General features: G+C 42.6%; 1 protein-coding gene across 1 annotated transcript in view; it reads left to right on the forward strand.

Moving 5' to 3' along the window:
• cadps2 (Ca++-dependent secretion activator 2) overlaps window positions 1–12,975 on the forward strand; it is a 289,750-nt gene that overhangs the window by 173,517 nt on the left and 103,258 nt on the right. The window contains exons 14-15 of the mRNA XM_057837859.1: window positions 7,732–7,833; window positions 9,913–9,976. Of these exons, the coding sequence (XP_057693842.1) occupies window positions 7,732–7,833; window positions 9,913–9,976 (166 nt within the window). The remainder of the gene's footprint in view (window positions 1–7,731; window positions 7,834–9,912; window positions 9,977–12,975) is intronic.

Raw genomic sequence — 12,975 nt, forward strand, 5'->3', positions numbered from 1 at the left:
TTTGAAAGGTTTACCTTGAGACCTAGTTGCTTCACATGGTCCAACAGCAGCGTGGTGTGGCTGAGAGCTTGTTCCCGAGTCCGTGAACACACAAGCCAATCGTCCAAGTAAGGAAGAATTCTGAGGCCGCGGCTCTGCAGGGGGGCCAGCGCCGCAGCCATGCATCTTGTAAATGTCCGGGGAGCAAGAGAGAGGCCGAATGGCAGCACTCTGTATTGGTATGCTTTTCCTTCGAAGGCAAAGCGAAGGAAAGGCCTGTGGTGTGGTACCACTGGCACGTGAAAATAGGCGTCCTTTAAATCCACACTTGTAAACCAGTCTCCTTGAGTGATTGATTGGAGAACGTCCGTCGTGCGAAGCATGTGAAATTTTAGACGCTTGAGGTAACAATTTAGTGATCTCAGGTCGAGGATAGGGCGAAATCCGCCGTCCTTCTTCGGAACAAGAAAATAAATTGAATAAAACCCTTTCAACAGGTTCGAACTGGGAACCAACTCTATAGCATCCTTCTGTAAGAGTTCTACGATCTCTTTTCTGAGGGCCATACGTTTCCCTGGATCTGACACAACTGTTGTCTTCACCCCACTGAACTTTGGGGGACGACGCTTGAACTGAATAGTGTAACCTCTGAACAGAGTTGAAATGACCCATGGGTCTGGAACAAGGGCGACCCAGCGTCTGAGATGGAGTTCGGTAAAATGGCTGAGGCCCTGGCAATGGTAGTCAAACTCTACCGTTCCTGCCCCTACTAGCGGTAGAGTGCTTGGAGGGGCGAGTGTGTTGAAGTCTGTGAAATCGGTCGGCTCTTGGAGGTCTTCCTGTCGGCTCCCGAAAAACAGGCCGTAGAGAGGAATGTCCATCCGCAGAAACTGGACGTGCAGTTCTCGGCGCAGGTGGAGCCCTGGTAGCAGAGTGATAGGTAGGAGCACGTCTGTGGGGGGGCCTGGAAGCTCGTTGCAGGTCAACAAACTGTTGCCGGGACCTGTTGGCTTCCACAGCTCTCTCAAGGGTTTGTTGGGCTGCTGGGCCAAACACTTGACCCGGAACAACAGGTAGAGTGCGAAGCGCACCCCTACACGACTCAGTCAGAGGAGACTGTGCCAACCATACTTGGCGTCTGGTCACAGTAAGTGTCGACATGAGTCTGCCAAGTTCTCTGGACATATATGCAAATGTCTGGAGGGAAGCATCGCTCAGGTTCTGTAAACTTTCATTGACACCTGCAACCCTCAATGACTGTGAAAGGGCCAGGGCAAGGTGGGAAAACGTATTACCCAAGCGGCCAATCCGAGCCGCAACATCATAGGCCTTGGTAAGGAGATCATCAGTCACCCGGCACTGTGGGCGCGGGCATCGTGCCTCTGCGCGGGCAGCATCTGCTGGGTCCACTATCAGGCCCGCGACAATGCTGTCCACCGACGGCATCTTGTTTAACCCATATTGAGCAGCATCATGCATAGAGCTGAGTGCCCTACAGTCTTGGGACAAGTGGGTGGACGACTTAGGATCCGTCCAGTAAAGCTGAAGCTCATTGATATAGGGTTGTGATGCTGGCACACAGAATTGTGGTTTTTGAGCGGTCTTAAAGAAGGCATTAGAAACCGAATTCTCAGCTGGTAATGTCTCAATACCCAGTTGTGAAAGGGCTAATTGGACAGTTTGCTTTATGAAAGACAAACCAGGACTAGAGTCTGGGGGTAGGGACTCGGAAGTGTCAGAGTCCGCTACCGAGGGGCATGGAGAAGGCCCGATGTCAAGGTCACCACCATAGGTAACATCTCCGGTCCTAAACAGCGAGTCACTTGCTGCTATGGACACAACGTCCTCTTCCAGGTGGCCAACTACACTGCAGTGCTCCTGCTCAGGCGCGCTATCAATGACACCTGTGTTTGCACACATATCCCCCCCTGGCTGTAAATTCAGGAGTAATGATTTAATCTGAGCGAACTCAGAGGCCAAAGTGTCAACCTTAGCAGATAGCATGTGGTCGGTATCACAAGCCTTCTTTGATGAGGTGGCCCCAACATGCTGCTTCTTATGGCGCTTGGTCGTCTTTTTTGGGCTCGACGCCAACGCGCCGTGAGAAATTTCATTTTCCACCAAAGCCAGTCTAGCGGACCTTTCCGACAACGGGATGCAGACACAATTAAGACACGCTTCCTCGGTGAGCGCCTTTCTTAAATGCCCAACACCTAAACACGACGGGCATAAAGTGTGTCCGTCTTCTGGGCTCAGGTGGGCTAAACAGCGAGCACACGCGTTCACGAGCGGTCCCGACATGCCTACACACAGTGCGAGCCCTACTCACGAACTCCGGAGCGAGTCAGCAAAGTACGAGGCTCCCCGAGCGAATAACACTCGAGGACCAGTCCACAGTATTGAGGCTCGAAGCAAACAAGCCACTCGGTTACAGCTGGAGGAGGCGCGGAGCGAAAATACACTCACACACTCCCGTTGTAGAAATGCAAAGAGTGAGCAAAAACACTCCCGTTGTATAAATGCAAAGAGCGAGGAAACACTCACTGCACACCAAACAAAAATGGCGCGGAGCGGGAAACACTCACAGCCTAATCAATAACCCGGTTCGGAAGAAACCGCCGCGGCGACACATTAGCCAGTGCGGGCCCGCATGATTGGTGGAAATAGCCGCGGTGCTACATTAGCGTATCAGAGCGAAATATACTCACAACAATACAATCAATAGAGTCCGGAGCGGAAAACACTCACAGAAAATATGCAACTGAAGATAATCCAGAACGTGAAGAAATCGATAGTCCAGCCGCAGCTCGCAGCCTCTGGAGGACGTAATCCACGTAGCTCCAACCAAGCCGGTTTCGAGGCTTCCGGCGAGCGCGGTAATACGACCTTCGCCGATGCGAGAATGTAGAAAAGGAACTAGTGCTGGGTGAGCGGGGCTCTTATCGACCTCTGACGTCACCCAGGTCACGTCCAATGGCGTGACTTTGTTGGTATTTTATTCTCGACCTTTGTGCTGCGCACACGTAGATATCCAGGTGCTAAGCACCGCCCTCTGGCGGTCAGAAGGAATGAAATAGAACCCTAACTGGAGGTGAGAGCACACGAGAGCATAATCAAAGACGCCATGATTTTAACAAGATATTATCGTGTACTTATCTCTTTTCGATCCAAAAACTCCATGTAGCATGTATTACCGAGTGTCAAAACACAGCTGTGAAGGGCAACAGCTGGATTTTTGGGGGATCTTATGGGTGAAATATGGTAATACTGTATAACAAGGGTCGTGATGCAGAAATCGCAGACATCAAGGAGAGGTTGAGATTTTTATTTTAGTATTTACCCTTTTAAACATTTTTTTTTTAATTTGTTTGGATCGATTATTATCTAAAATATTGGGGAAAATGCGACAGTAATGAAAAAAATACAATTAAGCGATAGTTATGAGGTAGATATCCGTGACTTTTTTACAGACGCCAATTTTTTCATTGTGATGTAATTTGTTTAAAAGTTTAAAATATGCGAGTCAGTAATTTTTAAAGTCATTTTTTAATGAAATATGAGACATCAATTAATGAATTTAAACTAAAAATGACAGACATTTTGAATAAGAAATATAATTACTTTGTTTTATGGCTAGGTTGAAACAAAAGTGGTTGCGCGACATCTGTAAACAGGGGTGTCCAGGGTAAAACGGACAAATTAAAAATAGTTCGGGGGCTTAATGTGCCATGAATCTGCTATTGCAGCATATAGACATATTGTTCTATCAAACAGTTCTTATGGCTTACAATACAGCAGTTTATGTTAGAGTGGGGTGCTATAGCAGAAACTGCTTTTTCAGTTTTGTCTGTGTTTTCCGCCATATATATGTGTGTATAATATTAAAAGAAGCACTTTTTATTCAGTGCACTTCAGTTCTCCATCCTATCTAACGTGAAATGATGTGAACTATAAATAATGGCTCAATAATAAAAGCTAAAAGTCGTATTTGGAGCGTAAAGGACAAGCCGAGCGTGTAGCTATCTTGCGTGCTCGTCATGTTTTTTTGTAGACATTAGTGTGACACGCCGGCATTGACCCTTGACCCTTATGAATGTAGAAGGTCAAACTGACCTCTGAACTCTTGTGACATTTGCGAGTGCGAACATTTGCTCCCAACTTGAGGGGATTAAAAAGAAAAAAGGCCCTCAGGGCAGCGTTCAAGTTCGTAAGCATCCTCAAACATTGCACGCACCAAAAAGCTGCAGGACGCCACTGGAAAAAGATGAGGTTGACACACCAAATGTAAATCAGATTTCATTTTGATTCACCCAAAATCAATTTTTCACATTTTTACCTGATTTTTCCCCTTCACCAACTTTGGTAAAAGTAATGGAATCACCATTCCTGACAGTTGATCATTTAAATGTTTTTTTTTTTCCTTTCTAGACTTTCCTCTCCCCTTTGACCTCATCCTGCTCTTCCAGGGTCAACCCCTAGGTCTACACAGGCGAGCTAAAAGAAATAGTCTTTGGATGAAATAGGCAAATCACAGAAAAGCAGTGCATTATTTTCAATTAAACCTACTTAGAAGCCACAAACTATGTTAAAAAAAAAAACCAAACAAAAAAACTGAGCGTTTAACATTTTCTAGACTTACTGACCAGAAAAGCCAAGTGGCTCTACTTTTGACGGGCCAGTGTTATGAGGACTTTCACCATTCTAAAGTGAATGCTACGCTAACATTGCTTTGTTATGCTAAAAATGCTAAAATTTGATAGCCATCTAAAGTCCGTCACTAAATCCGCTTATTACCACCTAAAAAATATAACCAGAATTAAGGGGCTTCTGACTCAACAAGACATGGAAAAACTTATGTATGCATTCATTTTCAGCAGATTGGACTACTGCAACGGTATATTTACAGGTCTTGATAAAAAATCAGTCAGGAAGCTGCAGCTAGTACAGAATGCTGCAGCCAGAGTCCTCACAAATACAAGGAAGCTGGACCACATTACACCGGTTTTGAAATCGCTACACTGGCTTCCAGTGAGTCAAAGGATAGACTATAAAATACTACTGCTCGTCTACAAAACACTTAATGGCCTTGGACCAAAATACATGCTTGACTTGTTAGATTCCTATGAGACATCTAGACCCCTAAGGTCGTCTGGAACGGGTCTTCTGCATGTTCCAAGAACAAGAACCAAGCAGGGTGAGGCAGCATTTAGTTATTATGCTCCTCACCTCTGGAACAAGTTACCCGAACGTCTGAAGTATGCTCAAACTGTTAGCTCCTTTAAATCAGGGCTAAAAACGCTTTTGTTTAGCACTGCATATCCATAACTGTCTATATATTTCAATCTAACTGCCTTATATTCCTCCTGTGCTTATCTCCATTGCTGATTTCAATGATTATTAGTAGTAGTAGTTTTTGCTTTATTTTTATTTTTGTTTTATTTATTTTTATTCTGTGATTAAAATGCGATCTTTTGTCTTGGTTTTTACGTTGTGTTGATTTAAATGTGATTTTTATGGTCTTCATGTGATGTAAAGCACTTTGAATTGCCTTGTGTTGAATTGTGCTATATAAATAAATTTGCCTTGCCTTGCCTTGCCTAACACTAGGATTACATTTAGCATCTGATGATCACTCAGCACAAACCTTTAAAGGCTAAAGCAACATTGCATATTCTCTCTTTCCAAGATAAGAAAACAAATATTACCATGTTTCCAAACAAGCAACATGGAGCACAGCATACCTTGAGACACATCCTAAACTCCGGAAAGGACACTTGTGACACGACCGAAACACTGCCACGATGCAAGCTGACGTACTCTACATACAGTGGGGCAAATAAGTATTTAGTCAACCACCAATTTTGCAAGTTCTCCTACTTGAAAAGATGAGAGAGGCCTGTCCTATAATTGTAACATGGGTAAACCTCAACCATTAGAGAAAGAATGTGGGGGGGGGGGACAGAAAGTCACATTGTTTGATTTTTAAAGAATTTATTTGCAAATTGTGGTGGAAAATAAGTATTTGGTCATCTACAAACAAGCAAGATTTCTGGCTGTCAAAGAGGTCTAACTTCCTCTAACGAGGTCTAACGAGGCTCCACTTGTTACCTGTATTAATGGCACCTGTTTAAACTCTATCAGTATAAAAGACACCTGTCCACAACTTCAGTCAGTCACACTCCAAACTCCACTAATGCCAAGACCAAAGAGCTGTCGAAGGACACTAGAGACAAAATTGTAGACATGCACTAGGCTGGGAAGACTGAATCTGCAATAGGTAAAACGCTTGGTGTAAAGAAATCAACTGTGGGAGCAATTATTAGAATGAAAGACAAACAAGACCACTGATAATCTCCCTCGATGTGGGGCTCCATGCAAGATCTCACCCTGTGGCGTCAAAATGATAACAAGAACGGTGAACAAAAATCCCAGAACCACACGGGGAGACCTAGTGAATGACCTACAGAGAGCTGGGACCACAGTAACAAAGCCTGCTATCAGTAACTCAATGCGCCGCCCGGGACTCAAATCCTGCACTGCCAGATGTTTCCCCCTGCTGAAGCCAGTACACGTCCAGGCCCGTCTGCAGTTCGCTAGAGAGCATTTGGATGATCCAGAAGACTGGGAGAATGTGTTACGGTCAGATGAAACCAAAATAGAACTTTTTGGTAGAAACACAGATTCTCGTGTTTGGAGGAGAAAGAATACTCAGTTGCATCCGAAGAACACCATACCGACTATGAAGCTTGGGGGTGGAAACATCATGCTTTGGGGCTGTTTTTCTGCAAAGGGACCAGTACAACTGATCTGTGTGTATCGAGAGATTTTGAATGAAAATCTCCATCCATCAGCAAGGGCATTGAAGATGAGACATGGCTGGATTTTTCAGCATGACAATGATCCCAAAGTCACAGCCAGGGCAACAAAGGAGTGGCTTCGTAAGAAGCATTTCAAGGTCCTGGAGTGGCCTAGCCAGTCTCCAGATCTCAACCCCATAGAAAATCTGTGGAGGGAGTTGAAAGTCCGTGCTCCCCAACGACAGCCCCAAAACATCACTGCTCTAGAGGAGATTTGCATGGAGGAATGGGCCAAAATACCAGCAACAGTGTGTGAAAAGCTTGTGAAAAGTTACAGAAAATGTTTGGCCTCCGTTACTGCCAACAAAGGGTACATAACAAAGTATTGAAATGAACTTTTGGTATTGACCAAATACTTATTTTCCACCATGATTTGCAAATAAATTATTTAAAAATCAAACAATGTGATTTTTTTTTTTTTTCCCACATTCTGTCTCTCATGGTTTAGGTTTATCCACGTTGACATTTACCAAGTTTCAAGTGGGAGACCTTGCACAATTTGTGGTTTACTAAATACCTATTTGCCCCACTGTACAATATGAAAATATCACGCATTGTGAACATTTGGCAGAAACGGTGTCGCATTTTTGTCTCGCCAGACGAAAACTGGCATCGATCTCATTATGTTCTAGTCTCCCAAGCCACGTTTTTTTGGCCCGTCATCATTTTGAAAAAATTGTTCATCGACAAAATATGTTTTCGTCATTGTTGTTGAAAACAACACTGCATGATGTCAAATATTTTTGAACCAGAGCCAGCCCAAAATTACGAGTAGGTGAAAGTGTGTGAAAAAGCTTCATGCAGCAAACGATTGGAGAGCTGGAATATATTATATAAGAACATTTTCTTTTTGAACGGGTTTGTAAGTGTTGACTGTGTTGTTGTTGTTGTTCAGGCCCGATGGCATGGCGACGGTGACGCTGGTGGAGAAGGAAGAATTTGACTCAATCAGGAGTCGACTCATGATGCTACTTGAGAAGCACATCACACACTTTAGGTACAAAACCCACAAAACACTTGGATGAGAAACTAGCAAGCAAAACTAAAAATATCACAGTCTTTATCTTAGGACAAATTAGTGCATCTTGTATTTTAAATATCATTACTTTTTTATATTAGCAATACAGCCCTGCAATACTGTCATAGTACACTAATAGCAATACTATTTGCTATCACTACTGCTTAGTACCGGTTTCTCATTACAACTGTCAAATGTAAATATTTTTATTAAAATAACTATGATGTTAAATTTAAATTTTGAGGCTATTATATACACATATGGTTTGATTGTTACAAGAGCTAAAAAGGAGAGTTTCTGAAGTGAGTATGCTGAAATAATTAGTGATATATAATAATTATACTATATGCAGTTGTGGTCAAAAGTTTACATACACTTGTGAAGAACATAATGTCATGGCTCTCTTGAGAGTCCAGTTATTTCTACAACTCTGATTTTTCTCTGATAGAGTGATTGGAACAGATACTTCTTTGTCACAAAAAACATTCATGAAGTTTGGTTCTTTTATGACTTTATTATGGGTGAACAAAAAAAAGTGATCAAATCTGCTGGGTCAAAAATATACATACAGCAGCGCTAATATTTGGTAACATGTCCCTTGGCCATTTTCACTTCAATTAGGCGCTTTTGGTAGCCATCCACAAGCTTCTGGCAAGCTTCTGGTTGAATCTTTGACCACTCCTCTTGACAGAATTGGTGCAGTTAAGTTAAATTTGATGGCTTTCTGACATGGACTTGTTTCTTCAGCATTGTCCACAAGTTCTCAATGGGGTTTAAGTCAGGACTTTGGGAAGGCCATTCCATTACCACTTTTGATGTGTGTTTGGGGTCATTGTCCTGTTGGAACACCCAACTGCGCCCAAGACCCAATCTTCGGGCTGATGACTTCAGGTTATATTGAAGAATTTGATGGTAATCCTCCTTCTTCATTATCCCATTTACTCTCTGTAAAGCATCAGTTCCATTGGCAGCAAAACAGCCCCACAGCATAATACTACCACCAACGTGCTTGACGGTAGGCATGGTGTACTTGGGGTTAAAGGCCTCACCTTTTCTCCTCCAAACATATTGCTGGGCATTGTGGCCAAACAGCTCGATTTTTGTTTCGTCTGAAGAAGACGGTCTTAGACGGTCCAGAAGGTCTTATCTTTGTCCATGTGATCAGCAGCAAACTTCAGTCGAGCCTTAAGTTGCCGCTTTTGGAGCAAGGGCTTCCTTCTTGCACGGCAGCCTCTCAGTCCATGGAGATGCAAAACACGCTCGACTGTGGACACTGACACCTGTGTTCCAGCAGCTTCTAATTCTTGGCAGATCTGCTTTTTGGTGATTCTTGGTTGAATCTTCACCCTCCTGACCAATTTTCTCTCAGCAGCAGGTGATAGCTTGCATTTTCTTCCTGATCGTGGCAGTGACAAAACAGTGCCATGCACTTTATACTTACAAACAATTGTTTGCACTGTTGCTCTTGGGACCTGCAGCTGCTTTGAAATGGCTCCAAGTGACTTTCCTGACTTGTTCAAGTCAATGATTCACTTTTTCAGATCCATGTATGTATATTTTTGACCCAGCAGATTTGATCACTTTTTCTGTTAACCCATAATAAAGTCATAAAACAACCAAACTTCATGAATGTCTTTTGTGACAAAGAAGTATCTGTTCCAATCACTCTATCGGAGAAAAATCAGAGTTGTAGAAATAACTGGAAACTCAAGAGAGCCATGACATTATGTTCTTCACAAGTGTATGTAAACTTTTGACCACAACTGTATTTTTTAACCAATACTGTTTGTGGTGATGATAAATTATCATGTAGTGGATTGGCACAGGTGAGGTTGGTTTGTGGGGCTTTAACCTTGAAGGGTGTCAAGGGGTGGTATTCTTGAGTGGTTTGTTCACTTGTCAATTAAGAAGGTGAGAAAAAAGGAGGGAGGGGGAGAAAAATGTTTTTCCTGTTCCTTCTCAGGATAATTAGAATAAATGAGGCACCGCCATCTGTTGAAGAGCCGCTCGTGTTCTTACAAAACTCCATCCATCTCTTGTCCATTTTGTGTAATGCAGGTATTGCTTCCCTTTCGGACGACCAGATGGCGCCCTGAAGGCCACGCTCTCTCTGCAGGAGAGGGTAATTCTCACCCGCCCACCCACTTTTTTTGTTCTTCTTCTACAACATTCAACACATACAGAGCCTACTGCTGGCACACCAGAAAAAAGGTTTACGTTAATGTGATAAATTCCACTTTATATTTGACATTTTAACGCAAGTTTCCAGGTTTTAAGTTGATAAATGCCACATTAAAAAGCATTAACTTACACTATCTACTCAATACATTTGATTTCGTGGTTTGACTTAAGTTTTGGGGTTTAACACAATATTGTTAGAAAAAAAAGTGAACCATTTTCATATATTCTATTGACCTTATATGTGAGTTTTGAGCAAGGTGGTATTTTTCCGCTGAGAAAAATACATACATTAATATGATAAATTTGTGAAAAAATATATTTGAGATGTTTTAGCTTGTTCTGAGAAGCCATTAAAGTTTTCAAGATTAAATAATTTGCTGTCATTACGTGGTTTAGCAAATGCAGTAGAACACTAACACAGTCACAAATATACTCACACACATTTTTTTTCCTGCTTTACATGTTAAGTGGGGTTACTATTTACTTGCTGCAAGGGCAACATTAATGTGATAATGTAGATGTTTTGTGGAACTCAGGGGATCCAAATGCAGACAACGGCATGACAGACTGTGATCAGCAAACGTTTATTGTTGTGAGACAGGAAAGGGAGCAGCAGACTGATGAAAATGTCAGAAGTAGAGGGCTGTTAGAGGGAAGTTGACAGCAGCAGGCACAATAGAGGGCTGTGGAGAATCTAGCTCTGAGCATTCAGCCCGGCGAGATGCATACAAGACTCAGGGAAGACCATGACTACAGTAGAGGATCCGACATGGAGCGTACAAACACAGAGCAAAAATCAAGAGGCGGGAATCATGAAAGAAAAAACATAAGCAAGGCATGATGCAAATGACAGCGGAACCAGACGAATTGATCTGGCGACGAGGTGGGGCGTCCACTGGCTTTTAAAGTGCATGTGACACGAAAAAGCATGTTTATTTCATAATACACGCGGTATTTTATGCTCCTGAATGATATGGACCGCTTGGATGTGTGTGGAAGCGATCGCTATATTTATTTAGTTTTTTTAATCCCGCGCCATGAAAATGAGTGACTTCCGGCTTCGGTCTTGCATTGAGGAGGAGGGCGCTGTGACGTGTACGGTAGAAGACGTCCTCTTCACTATACAGCGTACTGTTGTGTATGAGGACGAAGGATTCAGCTGATTTTGCGGATTAATACGTTTATTTTATGTGCCTTTTTGGGGTTTCAAAAGGTTCCCATTCACTGTGGATATTTACTGTGGGACCATTGAGGAAGTGAGTAAACATCTTGTTTTGTATTATGTCAAATACGAATACAGCGATTACAAAGTAAACACTACAAACTTTCTTTAAATAAAGGACTACTAACGTTTGATCATTGATAGGCATGTAAAAAGCTCTCCTCATGCGCATTAGCAGAACGTTAGCTGCACAACAACTGCAGCCACCCTCCTCCGGGGAACGAACTGTAAATTGCTCTCCGCCAAGACAATCGACCCAGTCGTCATGTCAATAAATCCAGGCTAGTTATTTGTGATTTTCCGCTTCGAAGACTTTGAAACATCACTCGGTTCGGGTTAGCATGTCGGCTAGCTGTCACGCCTTTTGGTTTGTTTACATTCTCCGAAGCCGGGGAAGGGAAATGACATATGTCCGATTTAGGTGTCATAAAATATCGTTCGGGAGGTGCGACAGTAAAGGTGAAGTCGAGAGTTTTGACCATTATGGAATAATTTTGCCATGTCGTCCTGAATAAATGCATTTTTATTATTTCATATTCCATTTAGCACAAGACTGTTATTTGTCATGACCATGCCATTTATTTAGCAATTGGGGAAAATACTTGGATAAAAAGAATATCCTATAAAAATATTGAAGAGACAGAAACAATGACATTTTGCAGCTCTCTTCGTCGCGTTTTCCTCGTTGTGAATAGTTCCCCCTCGACGGGCTCACTGATCCTTCTCAAGCCATTTATATAGCTATTGGGGAAAAATACTTTGATAAAATAATATTGGAGTACAGAGACTGAAACGATGACATTTTGCGGCTCTTTTCGTCGCGTTTTCCTCGTTCTGAATAATTCCCCCTCAATGGGCTGAATAGTAAAACCGATGAGCCCAGTGTACCGCTGACGTCATCCACCTGTTGGGGACGCTAAAGCCCTATAATGGTAGGCGTGGCTAACCAGCAGATTAAAAGACTAATTTCTCGTCATCTGTGCTTTGCTAAATTGTTGTATATAGTCGAATCGTCTCAAAATATGATTCTCATTCACATAATAATGCCTTTTAAGACTTTTTTTCTCCTGTCGTATGCTATTTAAACGTGGCTGATGGTGATAGCCTGCACCTGTGGCCGCTTCACCTGTCTGATGTCCAACCTGTAATCAAATAAAACATGCACACCTGCCTGAGGTGGCCCAGGTATCAGGAGCGGCAGAGGCCATCACATATACGTATATATATGGCGGAAAACACTCAGGTGACTTGAAGTGCCGCTCTGAGACCCCAATTTGGCTAAATTTCAAAATTGTCCGATATGCATGTGTGTTACATCATTGGAAAGCTTAAAATCTCAATTTTCTGGGGGAAGAAATTTTTTGAGCAGGAGGGCATTTTAAAAAAAAAAAAAATTTTTTTTTTTTTTTTAAACAGCAAATCCCTAACTGGAGGCGAGAGCACGCGAGAGCAGATTTAAAGACGCCACGATTTTAATGAGATATTATTGCGTATTTACCTTGTTTCGATCCAAAAACTCCATGTAGCATGTATCACCGAGCATCAAGACACAGCTGTGAATGGCCACAGCCAGATTATTTTTGGATTTTATGGGTGAAACATGGTGGTATAACGAGGGGCGCGATGCAGAAATCGCAGACAACAAGGAGTGGTTGAGATTTTCTTTTTCATATAGTTACCCTTTTAAACGTTATTTTTCAAATTTTCTTTGTTTGGAT

Source organism: Corythoichthys intestinalis, chromosome 5 (genome assembly GCF_030265065.1).
Source record: "Corythoichthys intestinalis isolate RoL2023-P3 chromosome 5, ASM3026506v1, whole genome shotgun sequence".
In the NCBI taxonomy this organism is placed as follows: domain Eukaryota; kingdom Metazoa; phylum Chordata; class Actinopteri; order Syngnathiformes; family Syngnathidae; genus Corythoichthys; species Corythoichthys intestinalis.